Source organism: Anser brachyrhynchus, assembly GCF_964034855.1.
Source record: "Anser brachyrhynchus genome assembly, chromosome: 15".
NCBI lineage: Eukaryota > Metazoa > Chordata > Aves > Anseriformes > Anatidae > Anser > Anser brachyrhynchus.
The window spans coordinates 6,907,653-6,933,783 of NC_137733.1; the positions used below are offsets into that span (position 1 = coordinate 6,907,653).

The 26,131-nt window shown below is 53.0% G+C and overlaps 2 protein-coding genes across 4 annotated transcripts; both read right to left on the reverse strand.

The window, feature by feature from the left end:
- Positions 1–550: 550 nt before the first annotated feature.
- On the reverse strand, positions 551–3,832 carry MRPL28 (mitochondrial ribosomal protein L28). Its single transcript, XM_080557248.1, has 5 exons — positions 3,422–3,832; positions 3,166–3,318; positions 2,799–2,933; positions 2,089–2,175; positions 551–935 (listed from the first exon to the last, which is right to left on the reverse strand). Exons 1-5 carry the CDS (start codon positions 3,710–3,712, stop codon positions 858–860), a joined length of 744 nt encoding a protein of 247 aa, XP_080413374.1. The 5' UTR covers positions 3,713–3,832; the 3' UTR covers positions 551–857.
- A 21-nt stretch (positions 3,833–3,853) lies between these two features.
- On the reverse strand, positions 3,854–24,502 carry PGAP6 (post-GPI attachment to proteins 6). Of its 3 annotated transcripts, XM_080557224.1 has the most exons (13): positions 23,627–23,834; positions 18,986–19,163; positions 17,096–17,303; positions 16,872–17,005; positions 16,204–16,469; positions 14,667–14,992; positions 13,793–13,886; positions 13,100–13,223; positions 12,176–12,312; positions 9,869–10,047; positions 9,214–9,360; positions 8,640–8,756; positions 3,854–7,789 (listed from the first exon to the last, which is right to left on the reverse strand). In XM_080557224.1, exons 1-13 carry the CDS (start codon positions 23,736–23,738, stop codon positions 7,493–7,495), a joined length of 2,319 nt encoding a protein of 772 aa, XP_080413350.1. In that variant the 5' UTR covers positions 23,739–23,834; the 3' UTR covers positions 3,854–7,492. The 3 variants fall into 3 exon arrangements, with proteins under 3 accessions (XP_080413350.1, XP_080413349.1, XP_080413348.1); XM_080557223.1 differs by lacking the exon at positions 18,986–19,163 and having other exon boundaries at positions 9,235–9,360; positions 23,627–24,502; XM_080557222.1 differs by lacking the exon at positions 18,986–19,163 and having other exon boundaries at positions 23,627–24,500.
- Between the last annotated feature and the right edge of the window lie 1,629 nt (positions 24,503–26,131).

Sequence of the window (26,131 nt, forward strand, 5' to 3'; positions counted from 1 at the left end):
AGCGCTGGGACATGCAAGCAGGCTGGAAACACCCATTTTTACCACCCAACTTGTCCCCTGCTCCCATTTAGAGACAGCACAGCCCCAACCTGGCAGCCCCTGACCAGCTGCACAGCTGTGCCACTCACCTGCTGGCTCAGATACCCCTTGTGAGGGCTCCAACCCATTCCCAGTCTCCAAAAGCAGCAAAGAAGTCTTCACAAAACACTCCCATTTCAGTTACATTCACCCGAACCACCTCCCTCGCTCCCAGCCCTACGAAGGCTTTATGCCTACCCAATGATGCCCTCTGAAGCACTCTCCCAACCTTCAAGGCAGAACAAACACTGGGAACTTCTGCTCCCCTGTAGTTTTACATTTCAGTGGAAAATAAGCCAGACAAGCACTGCTCGTTTCTCTCATTGCAGTTTGGGGTCACGCTTTTGGGACACGATCATCTCTCCTCCGCACAAGAGAGCTGCAGACTGATCCAAGAAACACCACCACTACGTCTTGTGGTCTCTGCAACGCACTAATGACCAGTGAGGATCAGAGTAAAGTCTACTGATACTCCCTAAAATTAATATTTAATTTTAGATCAGGATCACACAGCAGCCAAGTACTTGCACAGGCAGAACCACCACATCGGGTCAGTCTTACAAGAATGCTTTCAGAGGCCACAGTACAGAAATAATTTCCTCAGCCAACAGGCACAATTCCTCACTGAGGTTAGGCCGCTGTGGTTAGATGTTGATAACTGCAACACGCTCCTGGGTGTGCTCATTGTGGGGCCTCTTCTACACAACCATGGCTCAGGCAGAAGGCTCACTGAACCCCACTGCTCGATCTGCAGCTGGGAGTTTGCGCTAAAGATTTCGTCATTGCTTCTGAAGTGCCTTTTCTTTCAGTTGGTTGACAAGTTCTTCAGCATACACCTTGAAGAGCGGGACAGGGTCCTGAAACAAAATGGAGGTTAAACTACTTAGACTGAACCTGAGCGGCAGCAAGTCTCATGCTAAGCGACAGAAATGCCGTACTGCAACGACCCTATCCATGTGCCTGCGCCAGCAAACCAAGCATCATTCAACCACTCTGCAGCCTGTCAACGGCAACAGAAAGAAGCTTGCGAGGCACTACTTAGAGGTGCAGGAAGAAAGAGCACCCATGGTACCTCATCTGTTGTCTCCGATGTTGGTGAGACTCATGAACGTCTCCACACGTTTTAAGACAAGGGCCTTTCTCCCCTGCAAGCAGTTTGCCCAGCGTTGCAGGACTGCTAGCAGTTAAAACCAGAAGATGGGCCTGGTTTTTTTTCAGTGGATGAACAAAGCATCCTGCTATGCCACTGCTCTAGATACATCTGCTGCTCAGTTCTGTAATCTTGCCTCAGATGACAGGCACCTGCATGGGACATTCATCAGCTTTCCCCAGTTTTGCCTGCAAATGGGAATCAACAGGAGCTCCCAGGAGCCCCATTCTTTCTAAAAATGCTTCCCTCCTTTCTCACGGTGCCCTACATCAGGGCTACACTGAACCACTCTGGGAGAGCACACCCCTTGAAGGAGCTGAAGCCCTGCATGGTTCAGGGCCTGGCACCACCTCACGCAGTCACCGCTCCTGACCTTTCCATTTCTTCTGCAGCCACAACAGGAGCAAACAGGTCTGGGGGAAAGGCCACCAGCAGACACTGTGCCCTGCACCACCCAGGGAGCCCTTTTGGCTCAGCAGCTCTGTGACGCCCCATCCCCTCCATATTGTTTCTAACAAGCGAGCTGCCACAAAACTGAGCGAGCCCTGAACCTGCATCCAGTGGTGTAACAGAAGGCAGCCAAAGGGAAAGATGTTTGTGCATCAGGAAGGAGTTAGGAGCCATCCCCTACTAAAAATCTCTCCCCTGACAAGGGGGGGATCTGGTATTACAAAGCACTTTAGCCCAGCACCATGCTTTGGGCACCCAAATTTAACCGGGCTCAAGTGGCTTCTCAGGAGTTTTGGAGCGCTACTTCCATCGATGATGAGTGCTCAGGACACTTAGATCAACTGGATGCACAGCATGATGCAGCTAAGATGCCTCTGTGCTCGCAGGACAGCACCGCCTCAGAAACTCACCTTTTTTTCTAGGAGCCTCTGTTTTTCTATTGCTTCTTCTAAACTCAAGCCAACCCATTCAGCCTCCTCTTCTGGAATCACAAATTCCTGTGACAAAAGGAGGAACAGGTGGTGTAGTCTCTCCAGGTGAGGAACATGCAAATCCCCTCTGCACCCCACTCACACAAACACCTTTACTCCAGCAGGAACATTACTGCAGACAAGCCTCAAGCCCTGCTGCCTTGCTCATCTCATTTCTGACAAAGCTTGTTTCACCTTTCTCGTTTTCCCTTTTTCAAAGCGTACAGCACTGTGTACACTGCTCTGCCTCTCCTTCCAACGCTTCTGTGGCTGATCACAGACGACGGATGGCAACCACCATCAGCTGCACAAAATTAAACAATCGCACTCAGGCCATAAGGGCTCCTCACTGCAGCGTCAATAAAAATTCTCCCTGCTGTTGGTAGTGCCAGCTTCTGTGGTGCTTGTTGTAGATTCACAACAGAAACGCAGATCTTTGTCTGCCTCAGTGGTGAACACAGAAAGCAGCAGCCACAGAGAGATGAGAGAAACCTAGCAAATGATGTTCAGATCTTCTATACCCACACCCTGAACACAGGAGAACGAATTCTAGCTCGTACTGCAAGGGGGTGAACAAGATGTTATCAGTCAAGACCACCAGCGAACACCGCTGCGGACACCAGAGCGGAAGCAGCAGGTCGGGTACCCACCTGGTACTTATTATAAATTGCCTCTCTTCTGGCTGGATCATCGGGATGCAGTCTGGGATCTCTCCGTGCGAGCCGCAGCAACATCGTTCGCTTCAAATCCATCCCCAGCTTCGAGCACAGATCTGCTTTTGGGGTCTGGCGAGAGAGAACTAACAACATGAACACGCACCGACGGACAGCGCAGAGAAGACGCGAGCCTACCAGCACGCGGACAACCCTGGCGATGTACCCAGACACCGCACAGGGCACACGTAAAAGGGGAAGACGCTCCCCGGGCGTTCCCTGACGCCGACCCGCTGGCGGCTCCGATTTTAACGCCCGCGGCCGCGGCCGGGAGGGTGCCGGAGGCGCGGGGCCGAGGCCTTGCCTTGAGGATGTAGAAGTCGAAGCCGTAGGCCTGGTCGATGAGGTCCAGCGTGCGCATGGTGACGGTGACGGTGAGCGTGGCGTCCAGGATCTCGCTGTAGAGGCGCCGCTCGAACAGCTGCGGCTTCCACACCTTGGGCAGCCGGGTGGAGAGCTGCCCGCGGGCGGGGCCGGTCAGGGCCGGGGGGCGCGGCCGAGGAGGGCCCCGGGGGGACGGGGGGCCCCGGGGGGCCGGGGCGGGGGGAGGCCGGCCTCACCTTGTCGTTGCGCGCGTAGCGGAAGCCGCGGACCCAGCCCTCGCCGCCCCACAGCCCCCGGTGCGCGGCGGGCGGCAGGAAGGGGGCCACCGGCACGTCCTGCAGGCGCTCCCGCTCGCCGGTGCGCGGGTTGCGGCGGTAGCGAGCCCCCTGCGGCCGCCAGTGCACGGGGGCGGCGGGCGGCTCGTCCTCCTGCAGCGCCCGCAGGCAGTGCGCGGGCAGCCGCGAGCACAGCCCCTGCCGCAGCCGCAGGGCCGGCCACAGCCGCGGAGAGAAGCGGTGCAGCGGCATGGCCGCCCCGGCCCCGGCCCCTGACGGAAGCGGGAGGTGCCGCCCCTGGGCCGCCGGAGCCGGGCTCCAGACGGCGGCCGGCAAGGGACACGCGGCGGCCGCCTTCGCGCTCCCCCCCCCCCCCCGCACAAACCGCAGAAATCCGCTTATTATCCGTTTATTAAACACCTCTCCGTTTATTAAGTTATAAAATCGGAAGCTTTAAAATCGGCCGTATAAAATAATCACGGGTATGAACAGCAAAGGAAAACAAATAACCGTTTCATTCAGACGCAGGGATTTCCTCGGATTTTACCCGAAATAATTAACAAAAATTAATAATTACAATAATAAAAATTAATAATTAATAACTAACAAAAAGCCCTTCCCCCAGGCCCACAGCACAGTTCTGCGTCATGACCCAAAGCGACACGGGGGAGGGAGGGCAGAACTTCAGCGATCGGACAACAACAACGGAGTTTCAGGCGTTTCTTCACCTGAAGCTTCACAGCATTGAAAGCCATAAAGGAAAAGGCCCGATGAGGAATTATTGCTTTAACAAGTCGAGGCAGCACCCTGGCTAGCACGGCAGCAAGGCGTGGAGGCCACGGCTGTGAAGGTGCGGCTGCTGCCCACCCATGTGCTCAGCCCACAACACGCTGAGAGGGCAAAAAGTGCCTAAAAGCAGTAAAATTGGGAAGAAGTGTGGAGCGCACTAAGCCCTCCACCCCCAAGGGATAAAACTGAGGGTGAGAGCCATGCTGCTGGCGTCCTGGCCCCCGGACGAAAGCTGTGAAACAAAGTGCAGGGACAGGGCGAGTGGCTGAGACCTCCTCAACACGGAGAGCTCATCTTTGTGCCCTGAGGGAGAGCAGGGACGGGGCTGGGCCATCCGACAGCCCCAGGTGATGGGCAGGAACACACAGGAGAATGAGCCTGCAGTTGGGTGTGGGCCACTGCCGCCTGCTCGCCTTTTTTCCTGTATGAGTGGTAGAAGGTGAAGGAGATGGGCGAGATGTGTCCTTGAGCCCCTGCAGGCTGGCACTGAGGAAAAATTTCAATTTCACAGCATGGCTGAGGCCAGAGGCCCCCCTGGGCCCACCTGCTCCCCCCCCTACCCCCACAGGGCCACCCTGAGTAGGGGGCCCAGGCCCATGTCCAGGTGGCTTTGGGAGATCTCTAAGGAGGAGACTCCACAGCCTCTGTGGGCAACCTGGGCCAGGGCTCCGACACCCGCACAGCACAGAAGTGCCTCCTGGTGCTCAGAGGGAGCCTCCTGTGCTCCAGTTTGTGCCCACTGCCTCTGGGCCTGGCCCTGGGCACTGCTGAGCAGGGCCTGGCTCCATCCTCTGCACCCTGCCTTCAGGGATTTGTAGGCATCGGTGAGATCCCCCTGAGCCTGTTCTTCTCCAGGCTGAGCAGTCCCAGCTCTCGCAGCCCCTCCTCCCAGGAGAGGTGCTCCAGTCCCTTCATCATCCCTGTGGCCCTACATTTGACTTTTCCCAGTACGTCCAGGTCTCTCTTGTACTGGTGGGCCCAGAACTGGGCACAGCACTCCAGGCGTGGCCTCACCAGAGCTAGGCAGAGGGGAAGGATCACCTCCCTTGACCTGCTGGCAGTACTTTTCCTGATGCAGCCAAGGGTACCGTTAGTCTTGCAGCAAGGGCACGGTGCTGACTCTTGTTCCACTTGGTGTCTACCAGGACTCTTAGTACCTTTTCTGCCAAGCTGCTTTCCAGCTGGGTGGCCTCTAGTACGTCATGCCGCCCGGGGTTATCCCTCCTCCAGTGCAAAGGTAGAGGTTGAATTAACAGGCAAATTAATTAGGCAGAGGCTAGGTTAGCTATGAGAAGAGGTTAAAGTACAGAGCTGAGGAGAACGCTGGACATTTTTCAAGGCAAAGAAATAACCCTGATTCCTATAGACTAGGAAGCATCGTCCTTCATTAATAGCTCTTTCCTTCCAAAAGGAAGAGGTCTGACTCTGCAGACCAGCTCTGAGCAGCGTGCACACTAGAAAGGAGCACCAAAATGCTTGTGTCAGCTGTCACCTTAATGCCACACACACAGTGTTTGCCATCATTTTGATCCCAGAGGAGGAGGATATGCACCAATTACTGGGATCACAATTTTGTGGAAATGAGCCAGCTTGCACATAGAATTGAACCAAAGGCTGTACCAAAAGCACATGGCTGGATGTGGAACATTAGCGTCTCTAGCATAGGAAGGAGAGCTCTGTAGCGGCCAAAGCTGTTCTTCCTTAGCCATCCGCCACAAATGGAATAAAACAGGCAGGGAACCATTTATTTGAGCCCTTATCTACGTAATAAGGATGGGCAAAGACTACTCTCCTGGTTGCCAATTCTGTGTTTCTATCATTGCTTTCCGATGTCCAAGTGCCCTCCAGTAAGGCTAGAGCAAGACAGATGCTCCCAAGGAGACTACAACCATCTTGGGAGCCCAGGGAGATGCTCTTGGCTGGACTGGGACAGTCCTGACAGCCTCAGACCATCTGTGACTCCACAGCACATCCAGCCTCAGAGCCACAGCAGGCTGAGCGCAGGGCTTGCACAGCTCCGATGTGATGCTGTACACAAAGCACAGGAAAGGTGCTGAGTGCGGAGTAGGTTTGAAGCACACGTCAACAAGCTTGCCGTTAAGGCCATACTGTGCTCAGATTATTGCAAGACTGGGGCATGCCTTGAGGCTGGAGCTACGCTAGGGCCCTGGATTCCAGCTCTGCCCAGGTTGATCCCAACCAAACACAGACACAGAGCAAACTGTTGCTGCCCAAAGGCGTGGGAGGTGGGGGTAGTGTTACTAACTTAACTTGCAAGTGAAATGCCAAAGCACATCACCAACCTTGATGGAGCCCTGAGAGATTCTGCCACCTATGTTGGCTGGGCAGAGCTGCTGAACCCACGAAAGGAAGTCAGACAGTAAATACCTGAACACAAAGAGAGGAAGGGGAACATTACAGCAGCCTAGTTCCTTCTGAATGAACCAAGAGGGACAAAGAAAAATTTAGACTAAACCCTGCACAGCTGTGAGTTTCAGAGTTATCAGGCAGACGCTACTGATGCCTCTTGCGCACATTTTTTTCCACATTCCTGACAAGTCTGATCCTGAATCCAGGGCCCAAATTCAGGTCTCATTCATCATCTCCAGAAACCAGCCTACGTAAGAGCAGCACCACCTGTTTCACAAAGAGAGGGCTCCAGACCCACATGGGAGACAGCAACCAAGGCCCCAGTGTGTGCTGAAATCAGCTACCTCCCTCCCCACCTTCAGCACCAAGGGCACTCAAACGCATTTGCCTCCAGGTCAAGCGCAGAAGAAATCTGTTCTTCTCTTGACAAAACAAATGTTGATTGCAAGATGACATGGGAAATCCCTGTCCCACAGCCCTCTGCTAAGAGAGTGAGTCCAGGGAAAAGCACAGCAGCCTGTGGCTCCAGTGCAGCGTGGGCTGAGCCCAATCCTCATGGATCGGGTAGGAGGGGAATAAGAGTTGACAATTTTCCCCCAAGGCCATGGAGGAGGTGGTGGGGAGACTATTCCTCAATTTAGAACCAAAACAGCCTGCCCCATCTCAGCAGAAAAGTGTAGGGGATCTCAAACTTGCCTTCAAAAGACAAGCCCACTGTCTTCATGTTTAAACCCAGTCCAGCTACTGCGCTGTCCCAGCCAGTGAATGAGCACATAACAAGATTGCCAACGTGCTACAGAGGGGCAGCCCAGGCTGGCCTGGCAAAGAGCAACCTTCCCAGCCCTTCACCTCTGTGACCTGGCGACAAGCAGTTCAGGTGACAGCATAGAGCTCCTCACGGTCATTCTGGCAGATCTGATAGCGACAAGTGAGCTTCTGTGACCAAGCCCAGGGCTTCTTATGCTTGTCCCGAGGCGGAAGCAGGAAAGCAACACTGCCAGCCACCAGCACGTGCCAGATGCTGTGGGTATAGTAATAGTTCTCATTGGTTTCCATGAATGCATATACCGAGATGGCGATGAAAGCCAAGGTGATCCCTGGTAGGAGGTAGAAAACCCAGCGCTTCCATGAGGAGGGGTAGCAGTGTCTGCGCTTTACTCCGTGGTAAACCTAGAGGTGTGAAAGCACGGAAGGGTTAAGCCAACTAGAAGCTTATGCAGGGGAAACACACAGCACTGCTTGACCCAGGAACATCTGTTAAACAGTCCTCACAGCAAAAGGGTACGCCTACTTCAGCCTCCCCTTGTCTTGGGCCCATCTCTTGTGTGCAAGACCCCCCATACCCGGCTACGGCATCAAAGCCCTGCATGCAGAGGGCAATGCTGATGCCACAGTTCCAGGGCACAGGCAACAGCCAGCCATTCCGGCAGGACTCTCCAGCTGCTGGTGTGCACTGAAATGAGGGGAGACCTCATTAATGTATACAAATATCTGAGGGAGGGTGTTGAGAGAATGGAGTCAGTCTCTTTTCAGCTGTGCCCAGTGACAGGACGAGAGGCAATGGGCACAAACTGAAGCACAGGAGGTTCCGGCTCAGTATGAGGGGCACTTCTTTACTGTCAGGGTGACAGAGCACTGGGACAGGTTGCCCAGAGAGGATGTGCAGTCTCCTTCTCCGGAGATATTCGTAACCCGCCTGGGTGCCATCCTGCGGGAGGTGCTCTAGGTGATCCTGCTCTGCAGTGGGGTCAGACTAGATGATCTTCAGAGGTCCCTTCCAACCTTGCCCATTCTGTGAACTGGAGCTGCAGCAGCCAGACTGTGCTGAGACCCATAAGCAGGGGATTTCTCAGCTACTGAAGGGACAGAAGGCGCCTTGCCCTGTGCTCTGTCCACCAGGGTGCTTCAAGGAGATCAGCTCCCATGTGTCGATGTTCTGGTAAGCGGGGCCTGCTCTGTCACCATCATTCTCTGGAAAGGAGCAAAGGGCAGCAAGTTCTGTCTGGCTGCCCGTACTTACCCATGCTGCAATCATGATGACGAGGGCAAAGAGGCAGGGACCCATCATGTTCCACACCCCTCTGCGGTCCAGCTGCAGGGACATGGCAATTAACAGGGTCCCCAAGACGAAAAGGACCTGGGAATGAGACACCACATCAGCAGGTCATCTGCTGCTAGAGCACAGATGGCTATGCCAAAGGCCTAAGGCAAGGAGAACTTCATCTCCTGGCTGCCCAGCCCTGCACACATGCATGACTCAGGAGCAGCACCTTTAGAAGGAGAAACTGGAGGACCCACAAATACTTCCCCTCAGTCCTTTCAGGCACAGTCCCTACAAGCATGCAGGTTCACGATCCAAGATCCTAGGATAAAACCACCCTCTGATTTAAAAATTAGGGTGGATGACAAACAGCCTTTGTTACCAAGATGGGCTATCCAGAGAGCAAGGCTATCTTGCAGGCTGCAGAGGAGGAGCTGCTGTATGCACTGTCTTATTAAAGTGCTGCCACAAGAGGGTGCAGCACGGCCACCTGTATCTCGGCTGGCTCATGCCTGGCCCTGCAGCGCAGGAGCGATAAAGGTCTGACACTCACATATTTCAGAATCTTCTTTACCCGAGACATGCACAGGATTGTCACCCAGATGGACACCACAGAGCCCAAGAAGTCACAGTACTGTAGCGTGTCGTAGTCCATAATGCACATCACAGCAACGCCTGGCTGGTCACATGCGTGGTAGAACTAGAACCAGGAACAAAAGCAAAGGCTAATATGAACTCAGCAGCCCCACTCAGCTTTCTGGAAAGGAGAAGCAGGAGAAAGCTCAGCCCATGGTAGCCAAGATCCATCCTGACAGTGTCTCCAGGAAGCTTCACCAAACCAGCACAGTGTTACGGAAAAAAGTTGGAGAGCTGCTATCAGTCTGCACCCTCCCAACAGCAGCTGAGATCTCCTGGGACAGTAACCTTCAGCAGAATGCCCCAACCCCATCCCAGCTCCCAGGGGTCCCACCCCCAAATACGAGCACCTGCAGCGTGAGTGGAAGAACTCAATGAAAATAACACTCCTGCCAAACTCTGAAGGGGCAGGACACGTCCATGGAGGTGCTTGTGCGATGATCCCAGAAGCTCCTTGTGGAGCTTGAGCATGAACAGCTCCACCAATGACTTTAGTCCAACGCAGCAGGCAGGATCCCCTTCCTGATGCTAACAGGGAGCTGGCAGGGGACCTGACAAAAGACAATCCCTACCGTGGAGAAGAACATGGTGTAGGTGTAGACAGAGGCCTCCACCAGGTAGTACCGATAGACAGCAACTGCAATTGCTGGCAGGAACATGAGGTTACTCAGCGTGAGCAGGAGGGTGGCCAGGTTCTGCGCACCAACAGACTGGGCCTTGGTGTCGTCCGTGCAGCTCCACCCGCTCCAACCTGCAGAGCAGAGAGGCCTGTGTGGATCTCATGTGCCCTGCCTGCAGCATCCAGCAGGAGCCTGGGACCCCTCAGAAGCAGCAGTAGCTCCCCAGGACTATCCCCAGGCCTCCTCTCCATTGCTCTAGAAGGCAGCATGTTAGGAGGAGGAAGGACAAACCCACCCACCCACCCATTGGGAGCCCATCAGAAGCCCAGCATCTCTGGCAGCTTACCCATTGACCTCCCTTTCACCCAGGACCCAAGCAGTATTTATACTGAGCAGCTGGCTTTAATAGCTTTGCTGTTTGCAGTTGCTGGCTAACGAGCTCTGCTGCCACAGCCCTTCTTGCTAATACGCTCTATCAGCCACCCACACTCCTGTTCTCAGGATGCTCACTAGTCATTGCATGCTCTGCTTTGGAAAGTGGCTGGCCGATGCTACTAAGTCTTGGGGAAACCCCAGCAGAGCCCAGCAGCTGTTCCAAGGACATTCCCCAGGTTATTCCCATGTGGCAGGGGCCGTTCTACATACAGCAGAGGTCTGTCCACACTGGTACTTTTCTTCTCTATAGTAACTCAACACACATGCTACTTTCTGGTGATAAATCAAGCATTTGAGGCTCAAATGCTTAGGATGCTCTCTGCTGTAAGCCGAGTACAAGATACTGCAGTGGAAGAACCCTACAGATCCCAGGAACCAGGGTGGAAAGTGTTCCACAACATTAAGGAAGCCATCCTGTCCTACCTCCTGCTCACAGCAGGGCAGACTGCAAAGCCAGATCAGGTTGCTCTGGGCCTTGTCCAACTGAATTTTGAAAATTCCCAAAGACAGAGACATGGATATTGTGCAAAGGTGAACAACTCTGATGGGAGAAAATTTTTCTTACCTTTAGCTGGAAGTTTCCTGGCTGCAAGCTGTATGGCCTAGAGAATTTCCTAGAGAACAACGCAAAGCTCTGGGCTTGATACTGGGGTCAACTCTTAGCCTGCTGACCAAGGACTGAGCTGACAGTCTTCTATAAACTAAGCTTTACTCTTTTTTTTTTTTATAGTTATTTTTATTCAAAGTTAGGATGCCCATGCCCTCCTTTTGGGGAAATGAGGCAGCCTGGGTACATGCAGGCACTCCGCAGTCAGAGCGGAGTTAAGAGTTGCATCCATCCCATTACGGTGCCACTAGAAACAAGCCCAGCAGCTCTGTCCCTTTCTCCCTGCTCTCACTGCAGAGCCCACAGGAGGCTGCTCTCTTCAGTTTATTTCTGGGTCATGAATATGCAGCTGGGGCATTTTGCTCCAAGTGATTCAGCAGAAAGCTGTCCTCAGCCTGATTCCTCATCTCCCCTGGGGTGCTGTGTGCTTCCCAGGACCTGGCACCCCTTGAGGAAATTAGGATGCTGCTCTCCATTGCAGTCCTAGCCTAGTAGCAGAACTGCAGCAGACAGCAAGGACATGCTGGATCACGTCCAAAGCAGCAGTGAACCATATTTTGCCTTGTCCTTCTGCTAAAAACAGATGCAAGTACCCATCCAAGCACAGCACAGCTATCATCTTCCCTACACTAGTGTCTCCTACCCAGGCTTCTTATCTCATTATTATATTAGCATCTGACACCAATGTTCCTCCTCCGGTGGCACCTCCAAGTCTAAGGGTTGTCCTGCATGCTTGCTCTTGAGATAGCATGAGACAGAGCACCACAGCAAAGCACGGACAGGGACTGCCAGCCCAGCCTCATCACGTCCCGTATCAGGGCGCTACATAATAAGCTGCCCTGAAAGGCACATGCTCTGATGCAGGTGCTTTCCGGCAGCCCTGCTGGTATCCAGATCTCACTGGGGATGCTCAGAAGCACCTCCCCAAGCCCTGGGGGACTCAAAGCTGGAAGTGACCTTTCAGCAGGAAGCTGTCCTCAGCCTGATTCACCATTTCCCCTGGGGTGCTCTGTGCTTCCCAGAACTCCTCAGGGGAATCAGGATGCTGCCCAAAGAGGGCACCGTGGGTACAGACTGCACTTTAGGCAAGTGCTGTGACTCCAGGATGTTCATAACAGCTGTGGCAGACCCTCTTCCCTCCTGTCTAAACAACAGCATCGAAAAATGTGGCCTCCCCTTGGGAAGGATAGCAAGGTCTCCTAGGAAAATGCACTCACCAGCTTTACAGCTGCAGCCCGCATAGAGGTAGCCGTGTCTTCTCAGTAGACTGCACTGTCCATATGGCCCACAGTCATTGAAGCAGGGGGTGAGGTATGCTATGATGGTCACTTTGGCTTCTGCGGTGTTACATTCACTGCAATGAAAGCAGACTGTCTTGGTACCCTGGTCCTTCTGGGCAGCCGTGTACCAAGGGAGCACTCTGCTCCAGGGGGTCTGAAAGAGCCTGGCCTCACAGTGCCCTACCCCCAGCCACTCTCACATACACAAATTCTCTGCTATTTCAGCACAGGGATCCCTCACACCACAGCCAACAGCGGATCTGCTTCATTGCTCCCAAGAGATAAGAGCACAGTCGACTCCCTCTCCACTCAGGCTGCCAAACCAACGTGCAGACAGGCCTCAACTCTTCCCCAGACTCCCGTAAGAGGCTTAGATACCCCTGACTAGTAGTCAGGCCCAGCAGTTGCCAGCACCACTTCTTAGAGCATGCTCGGCCCCTTACAGAGATGAATCACCAGGAAGGCAAACCGCTGGACTATGAGTAGAACTGAACACATTTCAAAGACTCCTTGAGGAAGTAACAGCAGCATTTTCATTTATAGCACAGCTCTTTCCAATTTATCACCTCAAAATACATCTGGGGAAGCTCACCCAGGCAGATTCCACCACCCACATGCAGTCAGCGTGAGACATGCCAGCTCAGCACCAGACAGCTGCTTGAGGGCCCACAAGAGAGCAAGTCAGCACTGCCACCCACCTCCTCCCCCTCTGTAGCCATGGCTTCACTGCTACCACGAGATGAGCCCACGACAGAAGGCAAGACAGTGACGACAGGCATTTGCTTTTGCTTATGTTAGTCAAAGGCAGCAAGGTAGAGTGCTCCAAACCAGCCTCGAAGCCACGCAACACAGCAGACTCACCCCTGGCCCTTTGGGCAGATGAGCTGCAAGGAAAGGAACCAGTCATCTGTCTGGGGATACAGGACAATCACCATTGCTTCTGCAGAGGACGTACTCACACTCAGAGGGTAGCCCTGGAAAAAAGCTTGAAGACAAGAAGGTGCTGTGATACACCAGGACTTGTGGAGAAGGGCCTGCAGCAATTCCAAGCTGAGATCAGCTGCACAGGAATCATATGCTACTATAGCTCCTTAGTCCCATCCTCGAGGGATACCGGGGGATGGAGAGCATCCTTGCTCTCAGAGGGCCTTGTTGTTTCTGTCCGCTCAACTCTCAGCACCTGTCTAGACACACAAGGCAGCTGGGACAGCCTGTTTGCTTATTTAGCCCTCCAATGCAGAGTTCAGCTTCTCTGCACACCAGCAAAACCTTGACCATCCCCAAACCTGCCAACAAGGCTGGAAGAGAGCTAGGTGCTAACCAGGCCTTCCTTTGATGGAGGCTAACTCCTGGTTCCAGACTAGCACTTGCACCCCAGCACCCCAGGGCATGTGCTGGAACTGAGTGATGAAGGCCTCAGGAGGGCTTGCGCCAAAATCAGCTTCCCCAAGACAATCTACAAAGGACCCAAGTCAATTTGAGGTCATGAGGTCTAAAAGCAAAGTCCTGAGGCAGCGTAGCTGAGCTGGTGGCAGGTGTCAGTGGCTCTCATACCTGTACTGCACTTCCGCGTGGTATTGAGGGACAGCACCGGCGAAGCAGCACTCAGACATGCTACCACAGTGGCATTGGCCTGGCTCAGAGACGTCTGTGCAAAAAAAAATTCCACGTGAGAGCACTTCGGTGCCTTCCCCCTGCACAATTTATCTCCCACACTGCCCATGTCCTATGGGAGCAGCAGGTGATATTAACTGCTGCAGATCAAGGTCATCCACCAATTCACCAACTCTTTCTGAGCAAACCTGCATTCACCTCGCTCTGCACCGTCACTGCATTCTGCCTTTGCTGAAAGGCACAGGAAGAGAGTCTCTCGGGGAGACTGCATGGGTGGAAATGCCGCCCAGACAGGACATTTACACTAGGGTATCACTTCAGCATGAGCACATGGTGGCAGCAAAGAGAGGCAGCGGGACATCAGCCCTTGGGAAGGCACTAACTAGCCCTTGTGACAAACATCACAGTCACATTCTCAGGTAAAATGATTCCTTGGTGCCACCAAAGGAGTATGGGAATCAGTGACTCAGACAGGAACATCCCTGGGTTTCCCTGAAGAGCCTCCTTTCTTGTTGGCAAGGCTCTAGGTTCCCACAGAAGAAATGGAGATGCAGTTACTTTCCATTTCCTCTCCTTTTCAGTGCTGCCACCGCATGCCAGCAAGCTGTGGCATTTCAATTGGAACCGACAAGCAGGACATCATGGAAGTGGCTAGAACAGGTTCAGAGTGCTTTGTGACAACAACAACAACAAAAAGGGAAATAGTACTGCTGGTACCTACAACCCCTGGAATTTGTTGACAAATCAGCCCAGACACAGGGGCAGAGACAAGCACTGCAAAGAGAAGTTCATCACACAAATAAAGCTACTGCACCTTGTTAAGCAGGAGATGCACCACAAGGGAACCCCCGCTGTCCATGCCAGTGTTCAGGTTGAGGAGAAGGAGGGTTGGGGAGATGGAGTACACGGGCACAGTGGGACCATTCAGGAGCCTGTACCGCACAGACACCACGTCCAGGTCCTCCCGAACAACAGGCTGATTCTGGAGACAGAAGCTCCTCTGGTCAGATGCATTGCGTAACGCCGTTCCCGGAGACTGAGTGGGGCTCCCTCCTGTTCCTGCGCTACCTGGTCCAGAACCAGGTTGGCTCTGGTTTAGGCTGAAGTTCAGAAATGAACTGGTACTTCCCGGCCTACAGTCTGTAAAGGGAAAAAAGGAGAGGAGTCAGAAGAACCAGGATCAGCACCTCAACCAGGCAGGGCCCCAGGAACTTCAGACCTTCAAGCGACAGCATAAACTGTGGGGGTATTTCAGCTGCTTCAGACACTTCAGTATTTGTTCTCATCTTCACAGGGGAAACTCTAACATCAGCATCCACAATGTGGGGCTCTGACAAAAGCCAGACAAATGGTACAGTGGGTGGCAACACCCTGGAGCTGCAGAGAAGCAGCTGGCAAGCAGAGGAACAGAAGAAGGGATTATGCACAGCATCATAACGACGTACCCAGCAGCCAGGGAATATTCACTAACCAATAACTGAGCACAGCACTTAACTGTCCCATAACCACTGGCTGCATGAAAGGCTGTAGTGGTTTCCCAGACCTGGGCATACAAGGCTAAGCAAAAGAGATAAATTAACCCAATAACAGCTAAAGGCACAAACCATAAAGTCACAGTAACTGGAGCCAAAGGTGACATTTGAAGACTTGCTGGAGCCTGTCTGTAGCTCCCAGAGACTCTAATGCCTCTGGTGTTGCTGTGTGTCCCCTCTCCCACTTCAGATGCCAGTGCCAGGTCCTCGAGCATAACAGATGAGGCTCTGCTTTGAGGAAATGATAGCAGAAGCCCTAGCAGAAGAATACTTTCAAAAACTATGCCTAGTTGGTGAGCTTGCGAGACTCCCAACAGTCAAACAGGGATGACTGTCATGTTACAAGTGCCTGTCACAGCCACAAGGACCCTGTGACCTCCTGAGGCATGCAAAATTGAGACATTACAACCCAAGATCTTGCCCCAAGGAAACCTCTGAGATGATTTCCTGTCTGTAGCCTGCTTATGGCCGATAGTCAATATATCAATACAGTCTAGTGCATCTACCCAAAACTATTCTCCTCACCAGATTTTAAGCTAGTCACAGCCTTTGGAAAATACCATTGCTTCAGAGATCCTGGCACAGGCATTTCCAGAATAGGAAGGTCCAGGGAGTATTCCTCTCGGATGAATACTAAAGCCTACACTTTTGATACCAAAGCAACAACTAGATCTCAGCCCTCAAGGTTATGCCCAGGCAACCAGCATGCTTGGGAAACACAGGACATCACAGCCAGCCAGCCAAAGACCTGAGAGAGACATAGCAGACACAAAGTTCTTGCTGATCCCTCCTATAGGGGTAGAGAAAATGGAAGCCCACCTGCGAAAGAAGTCAGCATCTCCATGGACACACTGGCATTGGCAGTGCCAAGACTCTCCACCATGATCTGCAACCACTTCTCCCAGGGGAGTGAATCCAGGCCCAGGCTGCAGTTTACATTCCCTGTGCAGGTGATGATCCTCTGAAAGGACTGTGGCAGCGTGATTGAGCCCAGCACTACCCGCACAGTGCATGCTTTCTGCTCACTTGTCATGCAGCTTCGCAGCTCAAACCACATCCTGGCGGTGTACTTGGGAACAAAGATCCTGCAGGAGAAGCAACCAGCAACTCGCACAGCTCGTACTCTGAACACAGACCAGCCACAACCCACCACAGAGTCCCATGGGCATTGTGGCAAGAACTAGATTGCCCTGATTTGTGTTGTGAAAACCTTTCCCAGGGGAAGAGTCTCTAAGAACAACCAAATTTCTGCCTTAGACCTCTAGGTCTACCTGCAAAGAGTCAGAGAAGGGCCCTCTTGTGTGCTGCCCATACAAACCTACCACCCTGATGCTGGGAGCTTGTTAAAAACACTCAGAGACCCCCAAGCTCCAGAGCACAGTCCAGCCCAGCATGGAAACAACAGTGGCTTACCCTAAACAGCACCAGCGGGAAATCTGACCCCATACCTACGGCCCCAAGTGTTTCCAGCCGCTGCTCTCACTCACTTGACATGCAGAGGTTTAGCAGGTGAGATGATAGTTTGTGGCATGGCAACACCAGGCTCCAGAACAGGCATATCAGTGAGTCTAAGCACAAACATATCTGCCTGAAACATATAGGTGCAGGGAGTGGAGAAACCCTGCAGGAGGGGAGAGCAGACTGGTCAGCTGTGGCAAGACACACTGGACAGAGCATGCTGGCTGTCCGAGATGCTCACCAGAGCTCTTACCTTCACTTCAATTCTGCCAGCAGCCTCAGGGAGATGTGCAGCAATGAACCAGTCTCCTGCAGCAGGGCTTGTAACGTTCACAAAAGTGGTGTTTTGCACAGCACTGCTCAGAGTGATGCTTATGTTATAGGAAGGATGGACAGTCGCATTTGCAGGAAAACGAGTGCCCAGTGGATTAATTACAGGAGGGGCTCCATAGCGAAAGTGCCTGCAAGAGAAACCAGAATGCAAGTAAATCAGGGGAGGTATATACACTTGCAAGATAAACTGGGATACAAATTCATCAGCGGACACCCAGGTTGGCCTGAGATCAGAGAGGCTGCAGGCTGGAAAGAAGCCACATATTGAAGTGGAGCACAGAGCTATCATTTTAATCTGGTGAGGACTGGCTGGTATTACCTTATCTTGGATTTATTTAGAGATTAGTTTAACTTGACTGCTTATTAAGACAAGGATTTACATCATTCCATCAAGCCTGAAAGAAAATTTCCATAACACACACTTAGGTTAAGCCCCAGTCACAAAACTACTTTTTTTTTTTTCCTTTTATAACCATCAGCAAATTCCCCCTATAGCCAGCTAGGCTAAATCGTCAATTAAGAGCTTTCTTTTTATAGAAAAGATCTTCATCTTTCCTACTCCCTCCATTAAGGAGGGCAGACAGTCTAAAAAGACACCAAGCAAGGCCTATGTGACTGACTTTAGAACACAAGCACCTCTGCTTTAAGATAAGCAGCTCAAAGTTTGAAATATGAGAAAAGCCGGCAGCTAAGTAATGCATGGGATATTTGGACAACCAATTTGGCATTCAATTTGCTCCATTTTGGGACTACTAGAGCACTGCAACAGAACAATGAACAATAACAGGTCCAGCAAGCAAGCATTACAGGTTATGTGTCGTTAATCTGTTTGAGCTTAGCTAAACTGATCTTCACAGTCATTTCTTAGGTTATCATTTAGCTGTTGTCTTGTCCCTCACATCCCTAAAACTGCTGGAAAGCTTTCTGGGATGCAGAAAATACAAAGGTCACCTGTTTCAGGCTGCTCGGGAGCAAAAGAGCACTTGCCTGTGCCCAGAACAGACTAGGTAATGTGCAAGCCAGCTGGTGCACCAAACTTCAGTCGCTTTTGGAGTGGCTGAAACTTCAGCAAGCTGCAGATACCCCTGTGGTGTAGGTCCTAGCCGTGTAAGGTCTCTGAGAGTCCAAAGCGCCTCTCAGGGAACCACCTGCCTAGGAAGCTTAGTACCCTCATGAAATACAGCTCAAAGTCTCAACCTATTTGATCTCAAATCCTCCAACAACTCATGAACTGTTTTAAGCAATATTTATTTTGATGTCATTGAATGTTCTGTCTTCACGTCTTCAAATCTTCTTTTGTCATGTCAGCAGGATTAGGCATTCCTCTCTTATCTGTGCTCCATACACAGGCTGCATCCTTCAATATAGTGTTTCTAGTCTCTTCAGCTCCTTTGTACTGGAGAATCTGTCCCCCTTCAAACGTTTTGCATCCTCTCAGGCCCTTTGCAGTTCTGCCACATCTGTGCACAGTACCATGCACGGAACCAAGAGACACAGAAAGGTCCAGGAACACCTTTGCTAATGAACAGCAACAACAGCCTCATTGTGAAGCTCTCTCCAGCATTTCTAAGACATAAGACATGTTTCTTAGACATAATATTTGATAGCCCTTTGATCCACTGGTAACATGAAATGCTCCTACAGATTTAAAAAACAGAGATTTAGTGTCAGTGCAACACCAAGGAATTGTCTGCTGCAACTGGCAAACAAATTCACAGCTTCCTACAGACAAACAACTGTATGAGCGACAAGGACAAGGGAAAGACAAGAAAGCCCACGTGTGCAAGCAATGGCACGGGGACATACATACACTGTGACCTCCATGCTGGTACACTCCGGTTCTTTCCCCCTGGATGCTTGCAGAAGCCAGCGAAGCAGCACAGTATCTTCTGGCACGTGGAAGTGGAAGACCTTGGCATTCCCATACCAGCTGTAGAAGGACAACTTCTGTGCACTCTGAGAGAAGTACTCGGAGACATACAGGGAGTCTGAAAGGGAAAGAGCAAAGCAGCTGCTGGGGTGGCTGCTGGGAGCAGGTTGCAGGGCTACAGCCACCAACAGACGCGCACAGCAGTTTTAAGGTAACTGGAGAGAAGCCCTTTGTGTCCTTAATTTTCCAGTCCTCTAGATACTTGGTGATCCACTGCACTCCTCCCAAGGAATGAGATGAGATCGAGCAGCCAGAACCGCACAGATCCCTACTACAAAACTGTCCCCTACAGCCAGACGGCACTGGAGGAACCTTAACCATGCTCCACAAAACATGCTCTGAAGATGACAGAACACCTGAGACACTGAGGAGGAGGAAAAGGTCAGGAGGAAAAGCTGGTGGCAAGGAAAGCATGGCAGAGTAGGCAGCAGCCCGGTCCCAGCACCTTAGGCAAACCATGCACAGCAGATGGACAGGGTAGGACGAGGCGGGTGCAGGTAGCACAGGGTGCTCTGTGCTCCACACAGGGAATTCGGCTGCAGTTCATGGTGCTGACAGGCAAGAGCTGTCTTCATCGGTTTCTGTTGAGCATGTGGGCTGATGTTATCAGTCCTCACAGGCTCGGGACACATGCACTGTGCCACATGCTGTCCTCCTGCAACACGCAATGTGACAAAAACCTACATGCTGCAAACTGCACTTTGCTTTCAGAGATGTACCTTACAAAGCCTAAACATTTTCCTGCCTGGAAGAAAGGCTGCCCGAATAGCGTTAACAGCCCTAGGGTAGGCTTGATCACGCAAGAGGACAACAGGTTTTTAGTGAAAGCGTCAGAGGACTACCTAGGTCTTCCGTCATCCCTCCGCCCAGCTATGCCTACAGATCACCCCTGGCCTGCAGATAATTTCACCTGCAAAACTGTATTGGAGTCACTGTCAGCAAGAAAACAACCAGACTACAGCTCGGGGACAGAAGAAAAACATCACACAAGGGTTGGGAAGAGGGCAAAACTGCAGTGAGAGAGCGGAGCCAAGGCTATTCTGCCCACCAGAAAACAAGGTTCCTCACACTCAGCAAGGGGAGTAGAAGAATGTGTCCGCACATCTCTACCAAGACCTCCCAGATGCTACTTTTCTATGCTAGAATTCTCTGGAGTGGGGAGAAACTTACAGCTTTCAGATTCACATGCACCGCTTTGATCAGAAGATAAAGCAGCAAGAATTGTTTAACTTGTCTTCATCTAATGCTGCTCGGGGTCATGTGGAAACACACAGGACCCAACTGAGCTTAAGTAAGGTGCCAGAAAAAGAGGAAGAACGCTCCTCAGGCAGGAGCAGGGCCTTGGGACATACTTTGTGCCAAGAGGAAACTAATCCTAGCAGGAAATACGATTCATGCCCCAAAGCAGGACGCATGCTAGCCTGAACACACAACACTGCACAGAGACAGGAATAGTAATAATGGGTTTAGTTTCCTGGCAAATTACCAAGCTAAAGCCTCTAGGCAGATTGCAAACCCAACAGAAAGGAGGAAACAGGAAAGCAAGAAATACCGGCCACACAGCTTTCACTGCTGTCAAAGCACAAGCCAATGGGAGAATTTACTCCGCAAGGAAAAGGGCACGCTGGCGGAACACCGCGGGCACCTTCCCGCACCGGCTGCCCCAGCCTCACGCCACGGGATCCTGCAGGCAGAGCCCGCACAGGGCTCCAGGCACAGAGGGAAAGGTGAGCCAGGATGGGACAGCACCAAGCCCACTTGCAGATGACAAGACAGGAATTGGCTGAGATCTGCTGTAAACCCAGCCATATTTAAGGAACTACAGAAGAGAGAGATCTTTAATCAGCAGCTTCTCTGCACCTAGTTGCTCTCTGCATGCACACAGCGCGTTCATTTCAGTGACGTCTGGGGACAGGCACAGGACTAGGGGAGACGCAGACAGAAGGAGCAATAAGGCTGGGATTGCCGTGGCCCTGCTCAAAGAACAGGTGGAGTAGGACAACCTGAGCAGGGATACACCGCCCTGCTGGTGCCTGACCTTGACGGGAGCTGTTCCACCCCTACTGGTGGCCAGGCTCTGCATGGCCAACAGCTGCAGCCAGCACCCACCAGCAGGCCCTTGTCCTCAAAGGGCCACAGCAGCTGAAGAATTATGTGCGAGATTTTGGGGACGGAGAGGACTGGCAGGCTGTACAATTAAGAAGTCAAGCAATCAGCAGTGCTTTTTATTAAAGACCAGTCAATTACAATGAGCGAGGTCAACCATAGCACCCAGGGAAGGTCTGCGGACCTGCTCTGCCTCAGCACAGCCTGTGACAGCTACCAGGTTAGCACAAGAGCCATGGCTGAGGCAATGTGACAGCAGCATGCACAAAGTCCAATCACACGTGGTTTCTCTTGGAGACAATCCACCCAAGTTCCTGTTCTTAGGCTTTGCAATGCTGGGCACCCAAGAGCTGCATCCAGGAAATTAGATGAATTGATTCCCACTTCACCCTCAGCCTTGCGTTGACAAGGAAGTGCTACATGTGGATAAAAGCAAATATTAGCACAGAAGAGACAGAAAGACAGGTCTCCACAAGACAATGCCTCCTTCTAAAAGCAAGTTTCAAATGTATTATGCAAAAAAACAAAAGTGTTTTTAAGAAAACAAAAAAAACATAGCAGAACCACAGATGCAGAGAGGAGATGTGTTCTTTGAATTTCAAAATAAAGAACCACCTGCAATAGCTTGGATTTGCTCATCCAAAGATTATCTCATTCTACTTTTAGACATAATATGTTGACCGTTGGTTTCAGAGCTTCCCACAAACATGAAGAGGTCCCAGTTTCAAAGCAGATGCAAGTGTCTCTGGGGTTTCAGAAGGGCCAGTACTTCCAAAGGCAGCAGGCTCAACCTTTTCAGAGCTTAGGCCAAGGAGCAGCTCTAAAGGTTCATAAAGGGTCTATGAAAATGCCTGTGTAAAGCTACACCAACAGCGGTCAGTCTGACTCAAGACAAGAAACGACTATGTGGCAGGGTTGGGTTTTTTTTGCCATTTATAATGTAACAGAAACCCTATTCCTTTAGTCTGTGTCAAAATTCCATCTTTACATGTTCCAGAAGAAGGTAACCTCACTCCTCTGGGGCAGACCTCATCTTTACCAGCTCTCAGATCTAATCCTAACGTGGCATTTCTCCCAGCCGACAGGCTGACGCCAAGAAAAACCTAACAACGCACCTCAAATACAGGGTAGCTTTCCTCTGGGCTGGGAACCCAGCTAGCAGGATGCCAGAGGAGGGTGGGCCTGGGGCAAAAGGACATCTCACCTTGGCCTCACAGGCTTTCTGGAGCAGCCTACATGCTTTGCAGACTATGAGGAAGTACAGCACGATAACCACCATCAGCAGCTGATAACCGCAGTCAGCGCCAACTTACCTCCACAGCGTGCTGAAGCATCTGAACAACCTCCCATGCCCACGCTTTCCCAACACTGCAACGCCTGGCTGCACCTCCGGAGGATGGGGCACGGCCCCCAGCCAGCACAGCCTCTGCCATATGCACGGTGGGAGCCCCGGGCATGCCACCGCGAAGAGCTGCCCACTGCTCCGCTCACGCTGCCAAACCCTCTTCCAGCCCACTCGGGCGCCAGCTCCTGCCCATCTGCCTCAACCTAGTGGAAGTAAACTCACCTGAGAAGCAAAACCACAGCTACCACCACACACAGGGTGGCAAGTTTGCCTGGGTTCAGGCCCTGATCTCCCCAGGAAAGAGATCGATCTCTTGCTGCTCCGCAGCACCTGGTACAGCCGGAACGAAGCACTGCTCTGCTAGAGCACAGAGGACAACGTATACAGCTCCCGAGCAACAAATTACTCCACAGATCACAACGCTGACCAGCTCAAAGCAACCTCTGGCACCGAGCTGAGGGACTTAAAACAGTCCTTGGGTCTGCCACCGAGCTGAGGGACTTTCCTCGGGTCTGCGCTGCGGACAGAAGCTTCTGCCCAACGCAAAACAACATTTGGCTGATTTTCCTCAGGGCCCTCGACCTCCCGGCACCCTCCCCACGTCCAGGGAAGGCAGCCCTAGGGCTTCCATGGGCCAGGCGCCACCTCTGTCAGTTGTGCCCCTGTCCCCGTCCCCATCCCTGTCCCCACACCACACACCCCAAGCCTCCTCCTGGCCAAAGGACCAACGCAGAGACCAGGGCCACCTCGGTGAGCACCAGCATGGGGGGGACACCCGCTTTGGTGCCTCCGGACAAACTTTGCTTTCTCCCCACGGCCGGGCAGGCGTGGAGACACCCGACGGCCGCGGTGCCATCTGCGGGGCTGGGGACGCCCCCGGGCACCGCCGGTGGTCCCGGGGGAGCAGAGCAGAGCAGAAGGGAGCACGACAACCGCAGGGTCCCCAGGGAGGGGAGGCCTCTCCCCCCTCCTCCTCCTCCTTCTTCCCAGCCCAGCCCGGCTCGACTCGTCCCGGGGACACCCGAGCGGACAGCGCACGGCCGAGCCTTCCCCCAGCCACCCGGACTCACCGGAGCCGGTGCTGTTGCCGTGACCGGCGGGGAGCACCAGGAGCTGCAGGAGCACCAGGAGCTGCAGCAGCGCCGGGAGCAGCCGCAGCGCCGGGCCGGCTCCCTGCGCCATGGCCGCCCGCCTTATCCCGGCATCGCCGCCCGCCGCCGCCCGCGGCTCCGCAGCGCCATCGCCGCCGCCGCCGCCCGCTTCCGCCGCCGCCACCCCGCCCCGCTCCGCCCCCGGGACAACCGGGGCCGCCGGGGGCCGGGCCGGCGCTGCGGGTCTCTGGGAGGGGCCTGGGGGGAACGTTTGGGGACCCCGGCCCAAGGGAGAGTTTGGGGGGAGCCCGGGACGGGCGTGGGGCTGGTGGGGTCCCCCCCCAAGGCCTGGCACGGCCCTGAGGGATGCCCGGGATGAAAGCCGGGACCTGGGGACACCACTCATCCTGGGGACGTCGCAGAGCCCTGTCAGCACCCCGAGACCTTGGGATAACCCCAGGGAGCTCTGAGACTTCACAAGGCCCTGAGGTCCCCCTGGCACGCCAATAGCCCAAGAAGTCCCCGAGAGCCCCAAGAGAGTGACCTGGGGTGGGCTCAGAGCCCTGTGGCCGTGTGCCCTGGGCCCCTCCCAAAACCCCAGAGGAGTCCCAGCACATCGAGGCTTGCCAGGGCCATGCCCTGTGGCCACCAGGAGGTCTCTGGGACAGCCCCAGTGAGCGGTCCCTGTGTGGGCTGGGGTCTGGTTCATCCTCACACTGTGGCCCTCCTTCTCGTGCCCCTGTGAGGGCAGCAGGAGCTCACCACCTTACGGCCTGCTCCCCAGCCAGGCTCCGCGCACACTGCCGGGGCGGTGCAGCCACCTGCCACAGGAACAACAGTGCTGGGAAAACAAAGGGCTTAAGCTCGCCGTCATCCTTGCCTGCGGGTGCCGTTGCGGCATGGCAAGCCCTATGGCGACTCTGCCCGGGTTGGTGCAGCTGGTCTTTGGTTCCCCTTCCTCCTCCTCCCTGCGCTGCAGCGTGGTGGCCTTGCAGTGGGAAGCAGCATGCGTCCTTCTCTGCCACCCTGGGCAAGCCGCATCTGATCCGTCGCAGCTTGGTGCGAGAGACCTGCTCCTTGCCACGGCTGGCCCTCCCCAGCCTGCTGGCACCAGTGGGCTCTGCGCTGCCCTACCCCAGGCGCTGAGCCCCTGGAGTAGCACGGGGCACTGCCGGATGCATCATTTCATGTTACTTCTTGCTTCAGCTGCTATGTACATAGGGAACAGGTTATTCGTCTCTTGTCAGTAACTTTCCATGTGTACCATGGCTGAAATACTCCCCTTTCCCTGCTGACCCACCCCAGTGGAATCATACCTCAGAAGCTGTGTTCTCTGTGCCTGAGATCAGTGACCACAGATTTTTTTTAGCACGGAAGTACTGCTGTTTTGTTGTCACAAGTGGGGTTGGCCTCGAAAGCGAGGATATGACCTCACACTCATTCTTCCCGAGAGAGAATGTCAAGAATTTCCAAGAAAATTCCTTGTTTAATGAACTAGCAGAAATTCTTTATCTTCCTTGTGTACCATTAAAACTCCTGGAAATCCCATGTGTGGGCTACATCTGAAATTTGCTTGTTCGTGTGGTTAAGGGTTTGTTTGAGGGTTCTCTGGAATTCGTGATGATTTTTGCCACATTTTTCCCAGGCAGAAAATCCAGCTTTAGTGATACGTGTTTCTTTTGTGGTGCCCACAAAAATCTCAGTGTTTGGAAACCCCCAGGTGAGCTTCTGTCTTCACTGAAATCTAAGGGAGCATGGTCCTATCAGGACCAGAGGTTCTGTCTAACTTCGACATTTGACTCTGAATAAAGTGCAGGTGCCTGTGCCAACAGGCCAGCCTGTGTAATGGCTAGGGCTAACAGCAACTGCTTACCGCTCTTTGGTCCACGAGTCCTTGAGCTGAGCCCCTCCTCAGGAAGTCATAGGAGGAACAACCCACTCTTGATCATGTCTTTCTTACAAGGTTTCAAACAGGCCTGGGGAGAAATGGTGACTATGTACTGAAACATCCCCATCTGAAGCTATGATCTGGAAAAATAACTAATGGTGACTTGTCCAAATTCTATGGAGCATGAATTTTGATAAATACACTTCTACTGTTAAAAAAGGCACTCAGCTGCTCAACCGTTGAAGAAGGTATAAAAGCTTCCTGACCAAGCAGCTGCACATTTTGTTGTATTGCTTTCCATAAATCCATAGCTGGGATCCTCCTGGCCATACACAAAGGTCTCTAGAGAGCACAGAGCTGGCACGGTCTGCTCCCATATCTCTTTGTCTGATTCTGGTACAAGGAAAGCAAAAAAAAAAAAAAAAAGTAGATCAGGGTGGAAAATGCTATGTTCTAACCGGGTCCTGCACCTGGGACAGGGCAACCCTGGCTATACGTACAGACCGGGCAATGAGACGCTGCAGAGCAGCTCCGCAGAGAGGGATCTGGGGGTTTTGCTTGATAGCAAGCTGAATATGAGCCAGCAGTGTGCCCTG